Genomic DNA, 19,081 nt, shown 5'->3' on the forward strand with positions numbered 1-19,081 from the left:
GGAGTCTGTGATGCCTTTATTGAGTCATCTTTATTCCTTCTTTATTCATCCAACTTAGATTTTGTACAGTCCATAAAATGTGTTCACTGAGAAATTCATATAATTTATGGTTTCAAGTATCTGTACAGCCTGTTCGTGTGTCTGCAGAGAATGCAAACACATGCCTCCTTACCAGGGCGCCACTACTGAGGAGGATCATGAAGATGATCAGGGTCTCAAACCAGTTGTGTTCCACAATCAAGTAGCAGGTTTTTCTCAGGAACCACCAGTTTTTCCCCCAGCCCATAGTGATGTCAAGGGCACAGCACTTATACTTGGCCACACAAGCTGAGGACAAATAGAAGGGGCAAGATGAGACAAAATATGAACTGCAATATCAAGTCACATGTTTTGATATGAGTCTAGCGATGAATCAGCAACTGGAAAATGTTTAAATGTTTTCTACTTTACCTTGTCTGTATCTATGTAAAATTGAACAATATAACGTGAAATTAAATACATAAAATATTTGTGCTGTAACTGTTACTACATTTTTTTCTAGGGTTAATGTTCTAATACAGATTTTGCCAGCAAAAAAACATCGGAATTACATCACAAGTTTACACTTTTTTATTTTTAAATCCATGTATTTGTATTAATTCAGTGAAGTCCTGGAGCTATGCAGACACGAAATTAACAAACTTTTCCCTATTAAGGGAATTTTCCGCTTTGTTTCTATTATCAAAAATGAGGCTTTATCATATAAACATTTGTCTGAAAATGTAGTGAGACATCAGTGTAGCCGAATATGCATCAGATGCATTGACAAACTTCATGCATGAGTGATCCTTCATAATGAAATTCTCCTTCATTCTGCCCCTGTAATGTGAACCTAACCCAGGGGAGTCCGGGTGATGTGGAGTGGAGGTAATGGGTGCATTGGATGCAGAGAGCTCACCATCTGTCCAACATGCTTCTGGCTCCATATATTCCTCCACAGTCTCCACCACCACCACCTCTTCTACGTCTGGCTTGATGTCGATTGTGCTGCCCTCTGAGGAACTGGTGTCGTCGAGCTGCAGAGAAGCAGATTTATGAGTGTGCGTATGGACAAGCGTGCAAACATTTCAGCTTTGATCGCAGAATTGAGAAAAAGGTAAAGCTGAGCTCATGATGCCTCCTGGGACCTGCGAAGGAAATGTACATTTCATGTCATTTTCAAATGGCATTTACTTAATAAATGGAAGATTTGCTTTAAATTTAAAAAAAAGCTCAAAGAGACTTTTTTCCTTTATACTGAGATGGACTTTACAGTAATCGTTATCATTTACTATACACATAAATGTTGAAATGGAATATCAAGTGGCAGATAATCTGCTCTGAAACGCTTGTAAATACATTTCATCAAAAGGCATGCATCAGAGGGAAATCATTCTTCCACACTCCAGTTACTCTAGATGTTTCTGTTGAGTAATGGTGTTACATTAGTGTCTGAGCAAAGTCAAAGGAGCCAGCCACACCCATGGCTTTACCGCACAGAGAAAGAAAATTGCACTGTGTGAAGTAGCTTAGGATTATAAAAGGCATGTATAGAATCATTTACATTTTCATGCTTCAGCTAAATGGTTAGTGTTTGAAAAACACGACTGTATTTCTGAGTATGATTCAGATTCTTCTTCTGTATGAATAATGTGATATCTGACCTCTTTGCTGTTCTCAATGTCTGACTCGCTGCTGAAGTCCTCGGTGTTGAGATTCTCAAAGTCGGACTCTCCTACGGCTATGGGTACGCAAACTGTAAGATTTGGGTTGTGGATGAACGACATGTGGTCTTCGTCAATCATGTATTTGCCCACGCTGCTTCCAATACCGCTGGTGGTGCCGTTGCCGTTCTTGGCATAGTCCAGGTCACGATTTATGTCCACCCCGGTGTGATTAGTAATACAGATCGGCTTCTTGTCATACATGTCATCCAAGGGCTTCTGCTCATCCTCCATCGGTGACTTCTTCAGCAAACTTGCCACCAGTATTCGCATCTTTGCCTTTATCCACGCAATGCCCTTCTTGATGCGCTTCACAGAAATCTGTAGATTGTTGGGCTCACCGTCATCGTCTGTCGCAGCTAAGTTGTCAGCACTGAACGAGCTCAGCAGCAAGGCAAGGAACAGGTTCAACACCTTGAAACACACAACAACAAACTTGATGAGTTCTAATTTTTCAATCTCTGACCTCACTCCAACAGCCTCCCAGCTTGGACACTCACCACAAGGTTACCAATGACCATGACCATCATGAAGACAATGAGGCACATTCCCTGGCCAGCCACCTCCATACAGTCCCACATGGTCTCGATCCACTCGCCGCACAGAACCCGGAAGACGATCAGAAAGGAGTGGAAGAAGTCATTCATGTGCCAGCGAGGCAGCTCGCAGTCACTTGCGATCTTACACACACAGTCTTTGTAGCTCTTTCCAAACAGCTGCATGCCCACCACAGCAAAGATAAAGACGATGATGGCCAGCACCAGAGTCAGGTTTCCCAAGGCTCCCACTGAGTTACCAATGATCTTGATTAGCATGTTGAGGGTGGGCCATGACTTTGCCAGCTTAAACACCCTCAGCTAAAGAAAGATGGGTGGAAAGAGTGGGAGGGATGTGATTCAGTCATAATATGTTCTCATCAGTAAACAGTTGCTTCACTTTAGTGAGGTAAAAACAGGATAAATGAATGTGTACTTTATCCAAATTACAAGAACTACTTAGCTTAATAACTTTGAGATACAGATTTAGCATATTTTATATGATCAGAAGATAATTCCATATGTAATCTGTATTTGCTTTTGTTCAGGAAGGAGCTCAAATCAATATTTACCAATCGGAATGACCGCAGCACAGACAGGCCCTCAACGTCAGCCAGAGCCAGCTCCACTAAACTCAGAGTCACAATGAATCCATCAAAACAGTTCCAAGCCTCCTGGAAGTAGTAATATGGATCCATGGCCACAAGCTTGAAAAGCATCTCTCCTGCAAAGATCCCTGTGAAGACCTGTTATGTAGGAAAGGAAGATGATTGGAACAAGTGATTTCACAGGGGAGAATGTGAAGTACGATGAGCAAAGAATAGAAATGTTAAAGAAGCTAATCATTTTATACAATCCTGTTTCCAAAAAATGTTGCAATGCTGTGTGAAGTGCAAATGAAAAAAAGAGTACAACGATAAGCTAATCATTTAAAGCTTTCATAAAGTTCAGATAAAATACGATATCCAAAATGAGAAATGTCATCCTTTGAGAGAACATCTGCTTTCTTTTAATCCTGCGCTATTATTAAGACTCCAACAGGTCCTCATGTGGGTGGTTAGGTATTAACACGTATCTTTTCTAGCTGGTTGATTTATGTGACCTGGAACACCTGTAGACCTGGTAAGTACTGTGATTTTTCAAGTCCTGACTTCAGTCTAATCACTCTGCTCCCTGCTTAAATGAGATCAGGCCAAAAGAAATTGGTGGAGCTTCTGCATTTTGTTATACATTTTTTTCTTGCATGCATGGATGTGGTAACTGAATTCACTGACTATGGGTTTTCAGGGGTGTTCCCAAACCCTTACAGTGATTTCCATAAGAGTGGAATGCAGTGCCACCTCGGCGGCTGAAAATCAAAACCCCTTTTTTTACATCTTCTTAGCAAAAACCTGGATTTTTAAACCCTTCACTGTACCAAAGATGATGAAATCCCCAAATTATCTGCAACCTGCAGTTTAACTAGTTCTTATCTTTCCCCTCTGAAAAACTCATGTATACTCATGTTGCTGATCTGTTGTCAATTAGCCTATTACCCCAACAACTTTTTAATTTTTTATAGTTATTTTTTTAAAGCTATCTAGCCTAGAACATTTCCAGTCTTTTGTAGACCATGTCCCAATATTCAAAATGAACTAATGTTTTTCAAAAAGCGATAGAAATGCACATATACCAATAAGGAAGAACAATTACTATTGAAGGAATATATTTCTTAATTATTTGAATTCCTATAATAACGCATAAGTCTTACTAAGGATACAGTAGCATTTTACTTTAGTAAGCTAATCTGAAACAATCATCACTGCACTCAGCTCTGGACATGCGATTGGTTGATATTTCACCATGTTCCCTGAGTAGTTTCAGCTTTATTCAGTTCAAATAGACATTCTAAATTAAGTGTTTAATATATATTAGATATAATGGGTAAGCTTTTCTTTGGTAACAGGGATGTACAGTATCTGACATCTATAACTATCAATTAATATTCTTTCACCAGTAGAATATGTCTAATTGTTTAAAGAGGGAGCCTATCTAGATAATGTTAAGTGTGTGTTCCAGCTGTACTACAGGCAGTGTGAATAAAATTATTTTTTCAAACTCTTCTGTGATCTCATAACAGCTCTAATAAATGATTGAGGACTACCGTCAATCATAGAGCTGACATGTAGTAATGAATAAATGCATGACATAATGCATGTGAGTTTGTGTGAGTGTTTGTGTGTACTCCTGTGAAAGAGGATAACTTATATCGTATCAAGATGACCAAGAAATGTATGTCCTTCCAACACATTTGCATTCTCTGGCAAGAAAATGAAAAATGACACTTTTTTAGAGCTTTCAATGGTAAGTTAATACCTGAGCATACTAATGTACCCACACACAACTCACAGAAGCAGACACGGCGAGCGGTTCATCATTGCAGTAGTTATACTTGTGTCTGTATCATTTATAACCTACTGTTTTTGGAGGCTGAAGTAATATGTTATCAAACATTATGGTGCCAAACAGATTTAGTGATTTAAGTCAAATAGAAAATAAAAAATAAGCACTAATAGTGAAAATGGCCAGGTTGAGTTAACTGAGCGGTGATTCAGGCACCATTTTGGTGCAGTTCATTGATCAGTCTCTATGAAATATTAATGCAGGCCTCCCAGCGGTCAGCCAACCAGCAGAGATGCAGGCTGGTCCCACCGAAGCAAACAGCGGCTCCACAAACTCAGAGGAAAAAAAGAGGGAAAAATACAAGGAGAAAGGACAGGGAACATGTGTGTGCAGGAAAGATCCAGGAAAACAGAAGACGGTTTGAGAATTTCTTCCTCCTCTTTCAACTCCAGCTAAGCAGTGACAGTGCCGCCAATTATGACTCAAAGATAACACCTCTCTATGAGCAACTGAAAGGAAACAGAGAATTAGATTAAAGGTGGGAAAAAATAGCACAAACATTTCCACTCACCAGATTGCCTACAGAGAGCATGTCCTCAAAGTCGGGGGTCATGGGGTAGTGCTCCATGGCCATGAAGAGGGTGTTGAGGACGATACAGATAGTGATGGCCAAGTCCACGAAGGGATCCATGACTATCAGATTTACTATCTCCTTGATCTTAATCCACATGGGGGAGCACTCCCAGATCAGGAATGTATTAGAAAATTTATACCAGCATGGTGGACACTTGCGCTGAGACTCCTCCAGCTCTGAAGACATAGCGCGGACCATACATCAAAACCAAAAATAGTTACGTGCGAGAGCATACTGCATGCAATGGTATAATATGATAGAAAAAATTTTATGCATTGTATGTATCTGGTACTGTTGGATATGCAAAGCAGATAAGCAGGAAATTCATGTCAAACTAATTCAACCAATGAAAGCAGCCCTAGTTAAAGAATAATGAGAGAGCAGGTTAAATAGCTGGGTAAAGTGGCAGTACCCTCCACTAGTGTGTTGGTAATGACGCTCATGACACTGTTGGCCCGCTCTTTCCGCCCAAAGGAGGTATTGAGCTGGTCCACAGACACCATCAGGGAGCCCGACAGCTTCTTCTTCACCTCAACCTCAGTAGTCGGCTGTCAGGAGGAGAGGAAGAATCAAGCACCCATGGAGAGGACATGAACACCATCCCACATCACCACCGGTGGCCGGCGGAGGGAAGTGCACAACAGCATTGGCAGGATAAAGTAGTTGAGAGATTTTTGGGGTTGGAGGTAGGTCATGTTTCATCATTTTCTATCTCAATGCTGGTTTCAAGGAAGATGTGTGTATGCTGTAAATGCATGCAGGTCTCAGCCAAAGTGGGAGCAGTGATCTAGAGCTACTTGACCTAATTGTGTTTGAATGTAATTGCTCGTCCCAATTGGATAATAAATGGATAGTGAGATATTGTGCAGGGAGAACTGCTTCTGCATGAATGCATTTTCAGTCTTGTCATGCAATAATGGAGGCTTTGCTGCCATTGCAATATAATCATTAGGTTACTTTACAAATTGTCTCCCAAATCTGGCCATTTTATTATCACTTGCAAATTGATACTAATATATCTTCCTACTTTGAAACCATACAACTTATATTGCAACCATCAAGTCAAGAGCATTGTAAAGAGATCATATGGAGGCAGGTAGTTCAGATCCATCCAGTAGTCATGCATGAGCATGCTCCAAGTCAAAGAGAAGGAGAGGAAAATTACAAACAACATAACCATTGTTCTACTTGTCTATGTCATGCTTGTTCTACTTTAAGATTTACTACCATGCTAACTAGAATGAGACATGACTAATTAACTACTGTTGACCAGGGAGAGTTTGGAAAACAGAGACAGGTAAAGACAGACAAGGACAGCAGCCCTCCTTTGTTTCTTAGTGTCTTCTAAATGCCTAACAGGGTGGTGTATGTGTTACTATTATATCTACTCTTGAAGAAAATGGGGGGGGATTAGGGAGGAATATAAAAATATCTGTGGCTCTACAGTTCTGGGCCCTTCTGTTTCCTACTGTAGATCTACCCACACACAGCAAAGGACCTGGATGCCTGGAGGAACACATTAACACACTGGAGCATGTTAACTCATCATTATGTATTCTTTGATAACAAACTTTGTGTGTTAAGCAGGACGTTGATGTCATCCAAAACATAATTGTGCATGAATTCTTAACCAAGCTTTGATGTAAGTGTCAAAATCTCAAAGGTAAGTGGTGAATCAGCTGATTGACAGAATCATGTTTGTTTGATTAATGTCTGTTTGACTAAATTTGATCATTATAATTTCATAACCTTCATTTTTTAAGTCAACCAAGAAAGTTTACTGGAAGTCACTGACAGACCCAGTTTTACTAACCTATGGGAAGCAGGGTTGAGTAAAAATTCCATTTAACTACATCTAATTTCTCCATCCTTTGCCTACTGTTGGAGGGCAGCATACACTGCAGGGACTTAGGGAAGGGAGGCGCGAGCGCTTAGCCAAGAGATACATACGGACTTGCAAAGATGACATAGTAGAAGAAAAAGAGCAAAAACGGACGGGAAGGGGGCCATGCCTAGATAGGTCTACTCATTGACTTCCTTACACTGTCGTCAGTAGCTGCCTTATCTATTTTCACCTCAGGCAGAAGGCGTCCACCAAGCCCAGGGCCGATGAGGGACACCACCCCGTTGCAATCCACTGTGCTGTTCCTCTTTCCATGGAAGCCACTGTAGCTGTTCCGCCGGTAAGGGCTGAACAGGGAACCACGGCGCTCCTCGCACTCCTCAACCGTGCTGTGCTCATCATCGGCGAATTCATTCTCTGAGCCCACGTCCTTATTGCGGCCCTTGAAACTAAAGATGCTGCTCTTACTGTTATGGCGGGAGAGGATAGGCGAGCCGGGTATGCTCAGGAGGGACTGGAAGAAAGGAGGTGGAAGAGGGATGAAGATAGGAGACATTTGTGTGACAGATGTTGCTGATGGAAATTCTGAATTACAATTGATCATTTATATGGTGTTTGTCATCAATTTTGGAGGATAAACGGTAACATGTGTGGGAAATCTGATGCAACCAGAGCAATTTCCCAAGAGGATGAATATTGTGCCGGAGCCATCTTGTTGACTTAATAAACAAGAGGGAAATATATAATTAAGTCAGGGACATGGTATACCATCAAGGTCACAGTCACACAGCACAGATATACACATCTGAAACAATGTGGAAAAATTCCACAATGATACAAAATTTAATATATATACATTTTTTACAACAATTCTCTGCTTGAGTAGATGATGACTGAAAAGCAAGAGGTAATGAATACTTGAGTTAAGATAGATTTTAACACCACCTTGTTAATGTCTTTAGTTCGAACTACACTATAAAAAAACTATGTAAGCACCAGCGAAGCATGAGTTCAGCTCAAATACAAAGGCAGGACTGCTTCCTTTGAAACATTCATGTTTTCACAGTAAATAATTCAGAACCTGGAATTGTATTCTGTAACTCTGGCTGCTATATGCTCCTCTGCATGTGAGCTTTTGAAAAACCACACAGTCTATTCTGAATCTGAGATATTCTGCATCAGCCAGTCAAAAAAATGAAAAATAACACCACTCATAATAGCACATCTACAGTCTTTCCATAGAGATTAAATGTTTAATGTCCTGCTCTACTATTTGGTAAAGCACATCACCCAACTCTACTACTCAGTGTGGGTATCTAATGCTAAAAGTGAGTATAAGGCATATGAAGTAATTTTTTTTTTCAAATTTTGATACTATCTCCAGTCAGAGAAATCTAAATTATTTGTTAAAAACTCTGATTCTTATTAATATGGCCTCAAGTAAATAAAAATCATTTTCTATTGCTTCTTTCTCTCTGATCCTGTGGTGTTTGTTTCCCTTCAGATGTGTATCTCCAGTCATACACATATTTTTACATTTATTAATTGAGATTTTTTTTTTCATGATATCTGTCACCAGCCTAAACATGTGGAGCTAAAAGCATTCACAACTCCGAGGGTTAGGGTTAGGGTCAAAAAGAGCTTGTGTTTCTAAAATCCATGTCCCGCTCACTCAGGATCATCTCCAAACTTTGCAGTTGGAATTGCACAAATAAAGTTGGATTCTGTCTTTGGTTTTATCTTCTGGGAGTAATGCGGGGACCCAGGGATGATTTTTTTTCTCACCTGGTTCATAATCGAAGACTTTCGGCCCAGGCGGTTATCAGGGAAACGGAATCGGCTCCTTTTGCTGCCATCATCAGACTCTGACTTGACAAACTTCTCACTGTCGCCCTTCTCCTTCTCCTGCTCTTTCTGACGCCACTTTTTCTTACGGTTGCGGCGCTCTTTGGCACTCTTAGAGCTGAGTTTTGACATCTCAGAGGAACTGCAAGACAGATGCCCTCCTCCATCATCCTCTACCGCGTCCTCCGACACTGTGCCTGCAGAAGTTGCCATGTTGTTTTGCTACCAGGAGACAAGCACACAGTCAGACAATACTATTGCAGGATTCAAGAGTAGTTTAAGCCTCCATTTTTGCAGTGAACTGACCTGGGCGTCCTCTTGCTGTTTCTTGAGCTGCTCCAGCATGGCCTTGAATTCTTCCTCCTTCTGCAGGGCCTCTTCCATGGTTGCTTGATTCTGCTCTTCATAAGCCATGGCCACCACAGCCAGAATCAGGTTCACCAGATAGAACGAGCCCACAAAGATCACCAAGACAAAGAAGATCATGTAGGTCTTCCCCGCTGCCCTCAATGTCTGGAAGGAGGCAGTGCAGCACATGTGGAGGAGGAAGGTTAGGGATAAGGGAAGAAGGACACTCATTACATCTAGTATATGACCCCAATCACTGAATTGACAGTCACTCTATCATAATGACTGATCTGAATTATGCATTATGCAGATTGGCATAGGCCTGCTAAATGATCAACTGAGCATACTTTTTTCCCTTCCTCTGGAGTTAAAAACATGATACAGATGCAGCTTTCACACTTATGTTTACATGTTTGTTTTTTAAATTAGCTGAACAGCCATCTAATGAGTCCAAGATTGCTCTTCTTTTTCATGCTCACTATACAAATCAGTGTATGGTCAAACAATCTGGATGCTTTTCCATGTGTAAATGGGCAAAGAGATGGGCACAAATAAGAGAAATCAGGAAAAACCTTTTTCACTTATTCCTAATGTTAATACACAATGCCTAAATTCCATTTGGTCAGGGAACCTCTACTCCACTACTACATTTATTTAGATATGTTCATATTTCAAGGTTTTGACACATTTTTTTTACTTACATCTAGCAGTGGGACTCCTCTGGATTCTCTTAAGGGAACAAAATAAAAACTGAAGACTTCCACACAGAGAAGTTAAATTCCCTTTCACATTAAATAAGAGTGTAGTTGACATGTAGGACTGAGAAGTATGTGCACCACAAGATTTGGCCAGGAATCACCTGGCCACAATACTGGGGAAGAAGCATGACCATCAGGATGACTCGGCATTTAATTTCTGAACATCTGACAAAAATCATTCAGTACTAAACCTAAAGACAGCAACTTAGGGATTCATCAAAACACAATAGCAGAGAGAGCTTGAATGCTAGATGCTGCTTTTCAAAGATGGAAACAAAAATAGAAATGTGTTATGGGGAGCTGCTATCATATCTCAGGTCTCATCTCTCACAGGCCACACTAAAATCCTGAGCTGTTAATATTTCATGCTTCCTTCTATCCACTCTGCCAGCACATGAGAAGCCAGGAGCTTTTCACCATTTCAGAGAAACTAAGTGAGGAACGCTCTGACACACGGTGTGGTGGTTAGCACCATCGCCTCACAGCAAGAGGGTTCCAGGTTCAGGTTGGAGTTTGCATGTTCTCCCCGTGTATGTGTAGGTTCTTTCCGGGTACTCTGGCTTCCTTCCACTGTCCAAAAACATGCATATTAGGTTAATTGGTGTCTCTAAAATTGTCCTTAAGAGTGTGAGCATGTGTGTGATTGTTTGTCTCATTTGTCTCTGTGTGGCCCTGGACTGGCGACCTGTCCAAGGTGTATCCCGCATCTTGCCCGATGACTGATGGGATAGGCTCCAGCCCCCCGCGACCCGACCAACGGATTAAGTGAGTATAGAAAATGGATGGATGGATGGATTGGCTCTGACACACTGAGAGGATGACAGCACCCGTATCACAGTTTCAAGGTGGGGCAAGTAGGGAGTTGGGATAAATATGGAGGTATACTACAGTAGAACTATGATCATTCACAAATCTCCGTCTGAGAGGTGAAGTTAGAGTTTATAAATAAGCCGAGTGGAGGGGCCGATTTTTTAAAACACTAGCTCTGCAAAGGTCAAAATCTCACAAGATATCTGCTACTTTATTGTTGCCATTTTTGGATCTTTTAAATGGGTTCAAACGCAAACATTTTGGCAACAGTGTTCTAATAATAATTCAGCCATACCTATAATATTCATAACTGTTTATCTTTCTTATTTTATTGATTAATGTTTATTCTATAAAATGTCATAAATTTAAAAGGACCACTTCTGAGGCCAAAAAGATCCTTTTCAATTTATTTTGTTTAGTAATTAATGCTTGCAGTCCAAAAATCTCAAATATCATAATTAATCATAATTTACACAAGGCAAATTACAGAAAAGCTGTAAATCCTCACATTTAAAAGTTATGTTTGTTTTTACTGTTCGTGGCTCAATTAAAAGTGGAAAAATGCATTTTTTCTATCGATATGCATTAGTATTTAAGGACAGATAAGTGTTGTATAGTGAAAAATTCAGGACATGTTGAAACATCTGCTTTACCAGCATGTAAAGGTTTTCCCAGAAGTCCTGTGTCATGAGTCGGAAGAGAGCCAGGAAGGCCCAGCCAAAGCTATCAAAGCTGGTGTAGCCGTAGTTTGGATTTCTACCAGCTTTCATGCATGTGTAGCCCTCCGGGCAGCGGCTGAGGGGTGAAGAGAGGCGCATAGAGTGAACAGGGCATCCAAAATGACTCAGCACCATTTACTTATAATGCAATGTGACTACAGGCAGTTCCCTGTATCAGTAGAAGCGTTTGGAGGAAGGAGGAGAATGCAACTCACCCAGAGTCGGAACTGTTCCCACAAAGTAGAGCATCTAACTGGTTGGGCAGGAAGTAGAAATTGGCTGCAGAGAAATCAAAAAGCCAATATAAGTTATTTCACCCACATTTTTATCAGAGCTACACTTACTTTGTGTGCAAATCCTTTCAGACCAATTCTAACTTCAGTTTCAACCCAACACTTAAATTTTAATCCAATTCCTTTTGCCAAAATGACATATTGCTTTCTCATCCCAGCATATGGAATGACTCATACTCCGACATGGCTGCCAGGGCACTGATGGTGAAACATGCTTTACTTACTGTCGTTCATGATGTACTCATTCCAGTCGAAGCCCTTGCTGCCATTGTTCAGATAAGTCTCATTGAGATTGATTGGCCAGATCACACACTTGTGGCGCAGGTTGCCCATGAAGAGCTGGAGACCAATAAGGGCAAAGACGCTCAAGCAGAAGACTGTTAGGATCATCACATCTGAGAGCTTCTTCACAGACTGGATCAGGGCACCCACAATGGTCTTCAGGCCTGAGAGTAGCCACACATACACAAACCACGCAGGTGATGCAGCAAACTGCTAATAATGTCACTGGTATGATACTAGATATTCTGTTTTTATTCTATCAATGGGAAACTCTCAGATTTTGATAAAAAATCTGGGCCTGGCAAAAAGCCACCATATTGGAGTTAATCAAATTATTAAGAGAACTGTATTCATTTACTTACATAGGGAATTATCAGTGGAATTATATACTTAAATGCTCATTTCTGATGTTGCAATGACTTCAACACCTCATCAAAAAAAATGTATTTCATCAAATTTGAGTCTAATAATATATTTTGCACAAAACTGACATACTACGTTAAAACACCTCTAGGAACAACAAACAGAAATAAATCAAAAATTAAAAACTCAGGAGCCTTCCCACTCTTTTCAGAACGATCCAAACAGAATATATAGAAAGAAATTGAGTCAAAACTGGAGAATTTGTATTCCCTGTCAGTAATGGATGATGTGAAAAAGAGGGGGAAAACTGCAAATAAGTGAAGAAATCCATAAGGAAGAGAGCACAGCAGCACAACAAGGGGCCATGAGAGGGACATAGGCACAGGCAGGGGCTGGAAATCACATGCAGGTCATTTAAACTCCAAGGCTGAACAGGAGCAATTCAATGCCAGTGCCGGTGCTGGCACTTTCTTGAACTGTCTTGTTTAAGGTGTCATTAGGAAAGCACTGACTGGCCAAACCGTGACCCTGCAGTCTGTCTCATCCACAGTTTCACTAAAGACAAAAATAATTTTACCTTTCAAACAAGCATCCTCTGGCAGCGTTCATGTGGGTCCACATGGAGGCAGGATGAGCCACACCTCCTTTATTCAGCCTCTACAGGTACAGTGGACTTTACCAGCTGCACGTGCAGAATATTCTTCCTAAATATGCTCCTAATTTAGGTTTACACATCAGCACGATGTGAGGAACGCTTTATTGGCTTATCAGGTTCAGTTTAGACAGACAGAGTTACTCTTTTTTTAATCAATTTTAAAAAGTACATGAGAAGATTCCAAGGAGAAAATTGAATTACGAGGCAATCAATTGTGCAGAGGCACTATGTTAAAATAGATCTGTTAGTTCCAAGTAAACTAGACTCTCCAACGTACTTACAACAAACCGATAAAGCTAAATTAACTGAAATTAAAAAGAATAACTAAAATCTTTGGGAAAATTCTGTTATTCATGTCATGAAGGAGTGCTAGAGGAGATCAATACCTCCTGAAGAATATCTCTCCATCAAGCTGGTGGTTCATTAAGCTTAGCAGAAATACTGGAAACACAGGGAAACAGCCAGCCTGACTCTGTCTGAAGGGTAATTAAATCTACCTATATGTGTTTCAAAAGCTAAAAAGGCATTGTATCTTGTAATAGCTGAGCTTATAGCCACACATTTTGTTTTCAAATGTTTATTTTTGTACAGACGGAACAAATATAATGTGTTAGTTAGTGAGCTTTAGAGGAGCTGGAAGGTGGAGTCTTTCATATGCACGTACAGGCATCTGGGAGCAGTGACATGCCTCATGTAAGAGGTACAAACAAATTGGCTGTTGGCACTGCATGGATAAAATCGATTGGATATTACTCTGAATGTAATTTTTTCAGTGCCAGCGTGTAACTGTGGTGCAGTGTTGTAGTGGAGGAACCTGCAGGAGCCCCCATCTCACCATCTTTGAGGTTGGATTGTAATGAGGTAGTCGAAAGTGGTTTCGCTACAAGTACATATCATATGCCAAGGTTTCCAATCAATTTCCATTAAAAGCATAACATAACCAAAGACAGCCCAGGTTTAAAGGGATATTTTAGTTTCCATTATATATAAAGTGTACATTATGTTAAGAATATTTTCAATGCCTTTTTAGCCCTAGGAAATGAAGATGTTATGTCCATCTATGCTCTCTTTAAAACCCCAATACATTAAGCCAAATATAACACAGAGGCTGCTGGACTACCAAAACCTCAATCAACTGACTTATATTATTCTGTGACTTAAGTGTTGTTCAACATTTGTTCAGATTCAAACTAACACCATAAAGGCATATTTCATTTTTGAACTGGGGTTTGGTGTTTTACGTCTGAGTTATCAGTCTCTTGCTTGCAGTAGACATCAGTCTGAGAGCTTTTTAGAAGCAATTTTTTATCAACAGGCGGCCCTAACCCTGTCCATAACAACTCACAGCTCAGAAAAATGTATAGCAGTTCAAGCGACAGCTAATATGTGTGTTTTTACACCATGTCACTACTGAATCAAACAGACAGGTGTGTGTTTCGTAACTACATTTGCTTCATTGCAAAGCATCAGTTTTGTAGCACTGTGGCAACAGATACTGGTCCACTAATCCAGTACATGTAACTAATGCAGCGGTCAAGTGGTAAAAGAAAAAATCCCAGTATTTATAATTTAACTTTGAGCAGTTTTAGATGGTGAAAACAAATCCTCTTCTCATGGCCTCTTTTTAAGTAACATATGGCTTAGCTCTTCCATCAGACAACATTTTGATCATTTAAACTGAGAGCTCTCTGACTGTCTACTGAAACAAAAGACACTTACTACTAATAAGAGCTTCACACAACCCCACTTTTGAAAAAAAATGCAATACATCTTATGAAGCACCTGCTGAGGGCGGTAAATCAATATATATCTTCATCATCATCATCATCATCATCATCCATGGATTCTAAAATCATTTCCTATCATGTTTGTGTTTGCTCCTCTAGCAAGATGGTCGATAATTGTGCAAAACTGTGGATAGAGAATAGCGTCACATGTTGCCTCTTTGGACAAAGCAAAGCTAGCTGTTTGCAATCTTTAAGCAAAGCTAATAAGTTGCTTGAAGAATAATGTACTAACATGGGAGTGCAATCCATTTTCCAGAAATACTTTTACTATTAATGCACTTATAATGTACTATGATCCATTTGGTTTGCACTTAGATTGGTCTTTCTTTTTTCAGATTTCACATAAAATGTGTCATTATTTATTAATAATAAGCCAACCACAGTTGCCCTTTTGAGTACACACAACATCTGATTGACATTTTGTCAACAGATGTCCGCATACTCCACCGCACACACCTCTATAGTGTGAGTACATTGATTTATTTTCCAAGGGATGCTTCATTCCAGTAGTTTGTTGAAAAACAACAATCAAAACATAAAAATTGAAAGAAAAATCAATAATAACAAAAAAACAAGAAGAGGGCAAATCAAACTTTCAATGCCATTTGTCAGCCAAGCTCTTGATAGGCTTATATTATAAAAGCAAGTGACCGAAAAGCATCATGCAGCATAAGAGATATGTTCACAAACTAGGCTTGGCAGTCTTCATACATTTATAATAAGCATTCTGTGGGATCTCTCTGAGAGCTATTCCATTTCTCTTACTATATAACATAGACCAGGGTATTTTTGGGATTCCAATTGCAAGAACCATGTTTTTCCAATTCATTCTCTAGTTAAACATGTGAAACAGAACACATTTCTTTTGTAGAAGGAAAACTACAAGGACTGGTGGGAAATTTGAGAGGCTATGATCTATTTCTATCTGCATGAATTATCACCTGATGTTTCTCTGTAAGAGGAGGATACTGTACAAATTTCTTTTTTACAGACAGGGGCATTTGCTTATTGCGAAAGCTAGTAAAATGAGTGGGTTAAAGCTATTTCTTAAGAGAAACACAGCTGCCTTGGAGACAAGCCTAATAATCAGAGTGCTACTGGGGCAGAAGAGAGTGCAGACACTTTGGACGGCCCTAGAGGAGACTGCAAAGCCTATCAAAAATGTATTAGTACCATTTTTGATAATTTTGGAGGAAAAATAAATCAAAAAATGGTTGTCTCCAATTCTTTTGTTCTTGCTTAAATCATAACTGTAATCATAATAATAGTGAGTGAAAAGGGAAGGGTGAGAGGATCAGCCTTAGTGTTTAAACTGAGTCTCACCTGGAATGACAGAGATAGTTTTCAATGCTCGGAGAACTCTGAACGTTCTCAGCGCAGATACATTGCCCAGGTCCACAAACTCTGTTATATATCTGAAATAGGGGAAGGATCACACACAAAACAAACACGATGACAAAAACCACACACGCCAAGAGCACAACACCACCGAACCAGGAGGAGACGACGCCACTCACAGAGCCTGTCCACTGAGGAGAAGGGTGGAAGGTAAAGGAAAGAAAGACACACACACCTAACACCGACCCCGCCCCACCGCCCCCCACCCTATCCTGTCTTACCTGGAATTACAGAAATAGTTTTCAATGCCCTCAACACCCTGAACGTGCGCAGAGCTGAGACATTGCCTAGGTTTACAAACTCTGTTATATACCTGCAGGATCAAACCACAGTTACAACAGCTCATTATTTACATTCAGATAGAAGATGAAAATGTGAATTCACACACAGCTGGGCCTCTTGACGGGTCAACAAACAAGAAATTCTGTATCTTATTAGAAGAGGATGACTTTGGAGTATACGTTTTCTCATATGGACTCTGGAGGACTGAGAGCTCAAAAGTAGTTGAAAAGGAGAGCTTGATGGCAAGACGAGGACAAATCAGATGAATGAGAATGATATGTGGGTGCTTTCAGGGAGGCTGCAGAATGTCAGATGGTGATCAGCTTCAGTTCCCAAAGAGAAAGACCAGAGAAGTCTCACAGCAATGGAGGGAACATCGAAGATGGGTTATCAGACAGCAAGAGTGAAAAAAGTCAGAAAGGCAGATAATCACTGAAACATCAAAATCTGCACCCATTCTCTGTAATAAAATGGCACAGTTTCATTCCGTTATCTAATGACAGTTCAATTACAAGCAGAATACTTACGCCATCGAAATGACCATGAAATCCAGCCAGTTCCATGGATCTCTTAGGAATGTAAACCCATCTATACAGAATCCACGTGCAGTAATTTTTACAAGAGACTCAAATGTATAAATTCCTGTGAATGTGTACCTGAAAGACAAAAGCATTGACAGAATCAGTTCACCACACTGGATCAAAGCTTGCTCCATCATTAGTTGTTAAAACACCCAGGAAATGATAAATTTAGAAGCATAGAACCGGATAAGCTAGAAAACAGTATAATAAGCAGACATGTCATTTACAGAAATCAGTTTGTTCACATGCGGTGTTAAGTCTGGTGCCTTGCTATGGCTATAGCACGATCGGCCATTTCACTGTCCACATTATGAACCAAAAAAAGTAACAAACAGTTTAGCTGAAGGCAAATTCGGTCTATGTTGCACAGTGAATTTGGACCGCTTAAAAACTCTACTACAAAGTGCTGTACGCTTACTTTAAAAAAAAAAGACATTCTTGGTTATTTTATGTTGGTACTGGGTTCTTCTTCTTCTGTTACTGTAGGGTCAAAGCCTGGAACATGAACTGTGGAGTATGCAGAGTGCCGAGGCCACTTCAACATATATCTGTTGGTGCAACTCGGCTCCCAATCATGTTTTCTGTGCGCGTTAGTCCAACTTTTAAACTTTTCTGTATAATTTCAGTCATGTTTACACCTGTTTCAATAGTTTTGTTTAATATGGATTAATTTAATCGTTTAATTGAACATACTCTCTGATAGCGCTAACAGACTGCCAATGTCAGCGTCAATATAACTTTACAGTCTTAGCATGCTAACATTTCCTAAGTACTGATAAGGGTTAGTTTTAGTAAAACTAATGTTAAAATGGTTAGCATACATTAATAATACTGACTTAGAATATAAAATGTGTACTTACTCTACTTGTTTTGACCACTCGGGAGGATCACTAAAGGTCATGAATATACAGTTGGTCAAAATAGTACACATAATGATCATGCTGAAAAGAGTGAGGAGCAGGTTAAGGAAAATATTGAACATAAAGACACAAATGTCAAACCTCCAAAAGGTGTAAAAACAAACATTATCAAACATTACAGTTTATAATGTGACTTCCTCAGTATGTTACTCCTGCCAGTCTTAACAGCCTTCACCACACACAGGGTTTAAGTCATAAAACCTACGACAAGCACTTAACACAAGGTGCCCACCACCACAAAGACCAATATTTTCTCATGAAATATTCATATGGTTGATATTATGCAGAAAGTTATGATTAAAACAATGGTACATTGTGAGGCTTTTCAAGCTTTCAATGTAGAGAACTGTACACTCAGAGTAAACCAGGAAAACCCAAGGATTAGCTTCGGAGTAAGCCAGAGGTCAATAATAACAGTGGCTGTTGTCTTTAAAACAGGAAATGAAGTTAAAGTTAACAATCACAATATAAGTTATACATTGTACCATCAAATGTACATTTCTCATTATGGTAGAGAAAGAAATGCTTTTTTTATTTTTGAAGGTGTTTTAAGTTTTTGTTACTCTGTACCTTCAGTGCACTGGATTATATGAGTCGTTGCAAGGAGTGTTGCAAACATCATACAAGTGACAATATTATGCTATCTAAGATTCTACATGCTTATACTTTTAAAGCTGGCAGTTAATCGTGAAACAATGATTGCATATGGCTACTTCCTGACAGCAGTGGTGAATGCTAGCTGATATTCAGTTTGAAAGTCTAAAATAAATTTTCACTCTCTTTTCAACAAGTTGTAATTGTGTTAAAACAGTCTATCAGATTTTGGGAAGATTTGACCAACGCTCCTTTTAGCTTGTGTTCGTTCTGCTTAAACAATTGTTCTTCCTCCTACTGCATCTTTGA

At 39.8% G+C, this 19,081-nt stretch overlaps 1 protein-coding gene across 6 annotated transcripts in view; it reads right to left on the reverse strand.

Annotated features, from left to right (window-relative positions):
* The window catches only part of scn8aa (sodium channel, voltage gated, type VIII, alpha subunit a), a 42,479-nt gene that overhangs the window by 15,471 nt on the left and 7,927 nt on the right, over nt 1–19,081 (reverse strand). For 3 of the 6 annotated variants that reach the window (XM_072366262.1, XM_072366263.1, XM_072366264.1), the window contains exons 4-19: nt 18,119–18,208; nt 17,205–17,333; nt 16,321–16,412; nt 12,135–12,356; nt 11,833–11,896; nt 11,552–11,693; nt 9,289–9,495; nt 8,923–9,204; nt 7,337–7,651; nt 5,707–5,842; nt 5,232–5,470; nt 2,851–3,024; nt 2,243–2,599; nt 1,683–2,156; nt 938–1,055; nt 173–327 (exon numbers count right to left, since the gene is read on the reverse strand). In XM_072366262.1, coding sequence (XP_072222363.1) covers nt 173–327; nt 938–1,055; nt 1,683–2,156; nt 2,243–2,599; nt 2,851–3,024; nt 5,232–5,470; nt 5,707–5,842; nt 7,337–7,651; nt 8,923–9,204; nt 9,289–9,495; nt 11,552–11,693; nt 11,833–11,896; nt 12,135–12,356; nt 16,321–16,412; nt 17,205–17,333; nt 18,119–18,208 — 3,196 coding nt within the window. Of the gene's footprint in view, nt 1–172; nt 328–937; nt 1,056–1,682; nt 2,157–2,242; nt 2,600–2,850; nt 3,025–5,231; nt 5,471–5,706; nt 5,843–7,336; nt 7,652–8,922; nt 9,205–9,288; nt 9,496–11,551; nt 11,694–11,832; nt 11,897–12,134; nt 12,357–16,320; nt 16,413–16,616; nt 16,709–17,204; nt 17,334–18,118; nt 18,209–19,081 lie in introns of all 6 variants that reach the window. The other 3 variants (XM_072366266.1, XM_072366267.1, XM_072366265.1) reach the window with 3 other exon arrangements.

Source organism: Leuresthes tenuis, unplaced genomic scaffold (genome assembly GCF_036924035.1).
Source record: "Leuresthes tenuis unplaced genomic scaffold, fLeuTen1.0.hap1 SCAF_16, whole genome shotgun sequence".
NCBI lineage: Eukaryota > Metazoa > Chordata > Actinopteri > Atheriniformes > Atherinopsidae > Leuresthes > Leuresthes tenuis.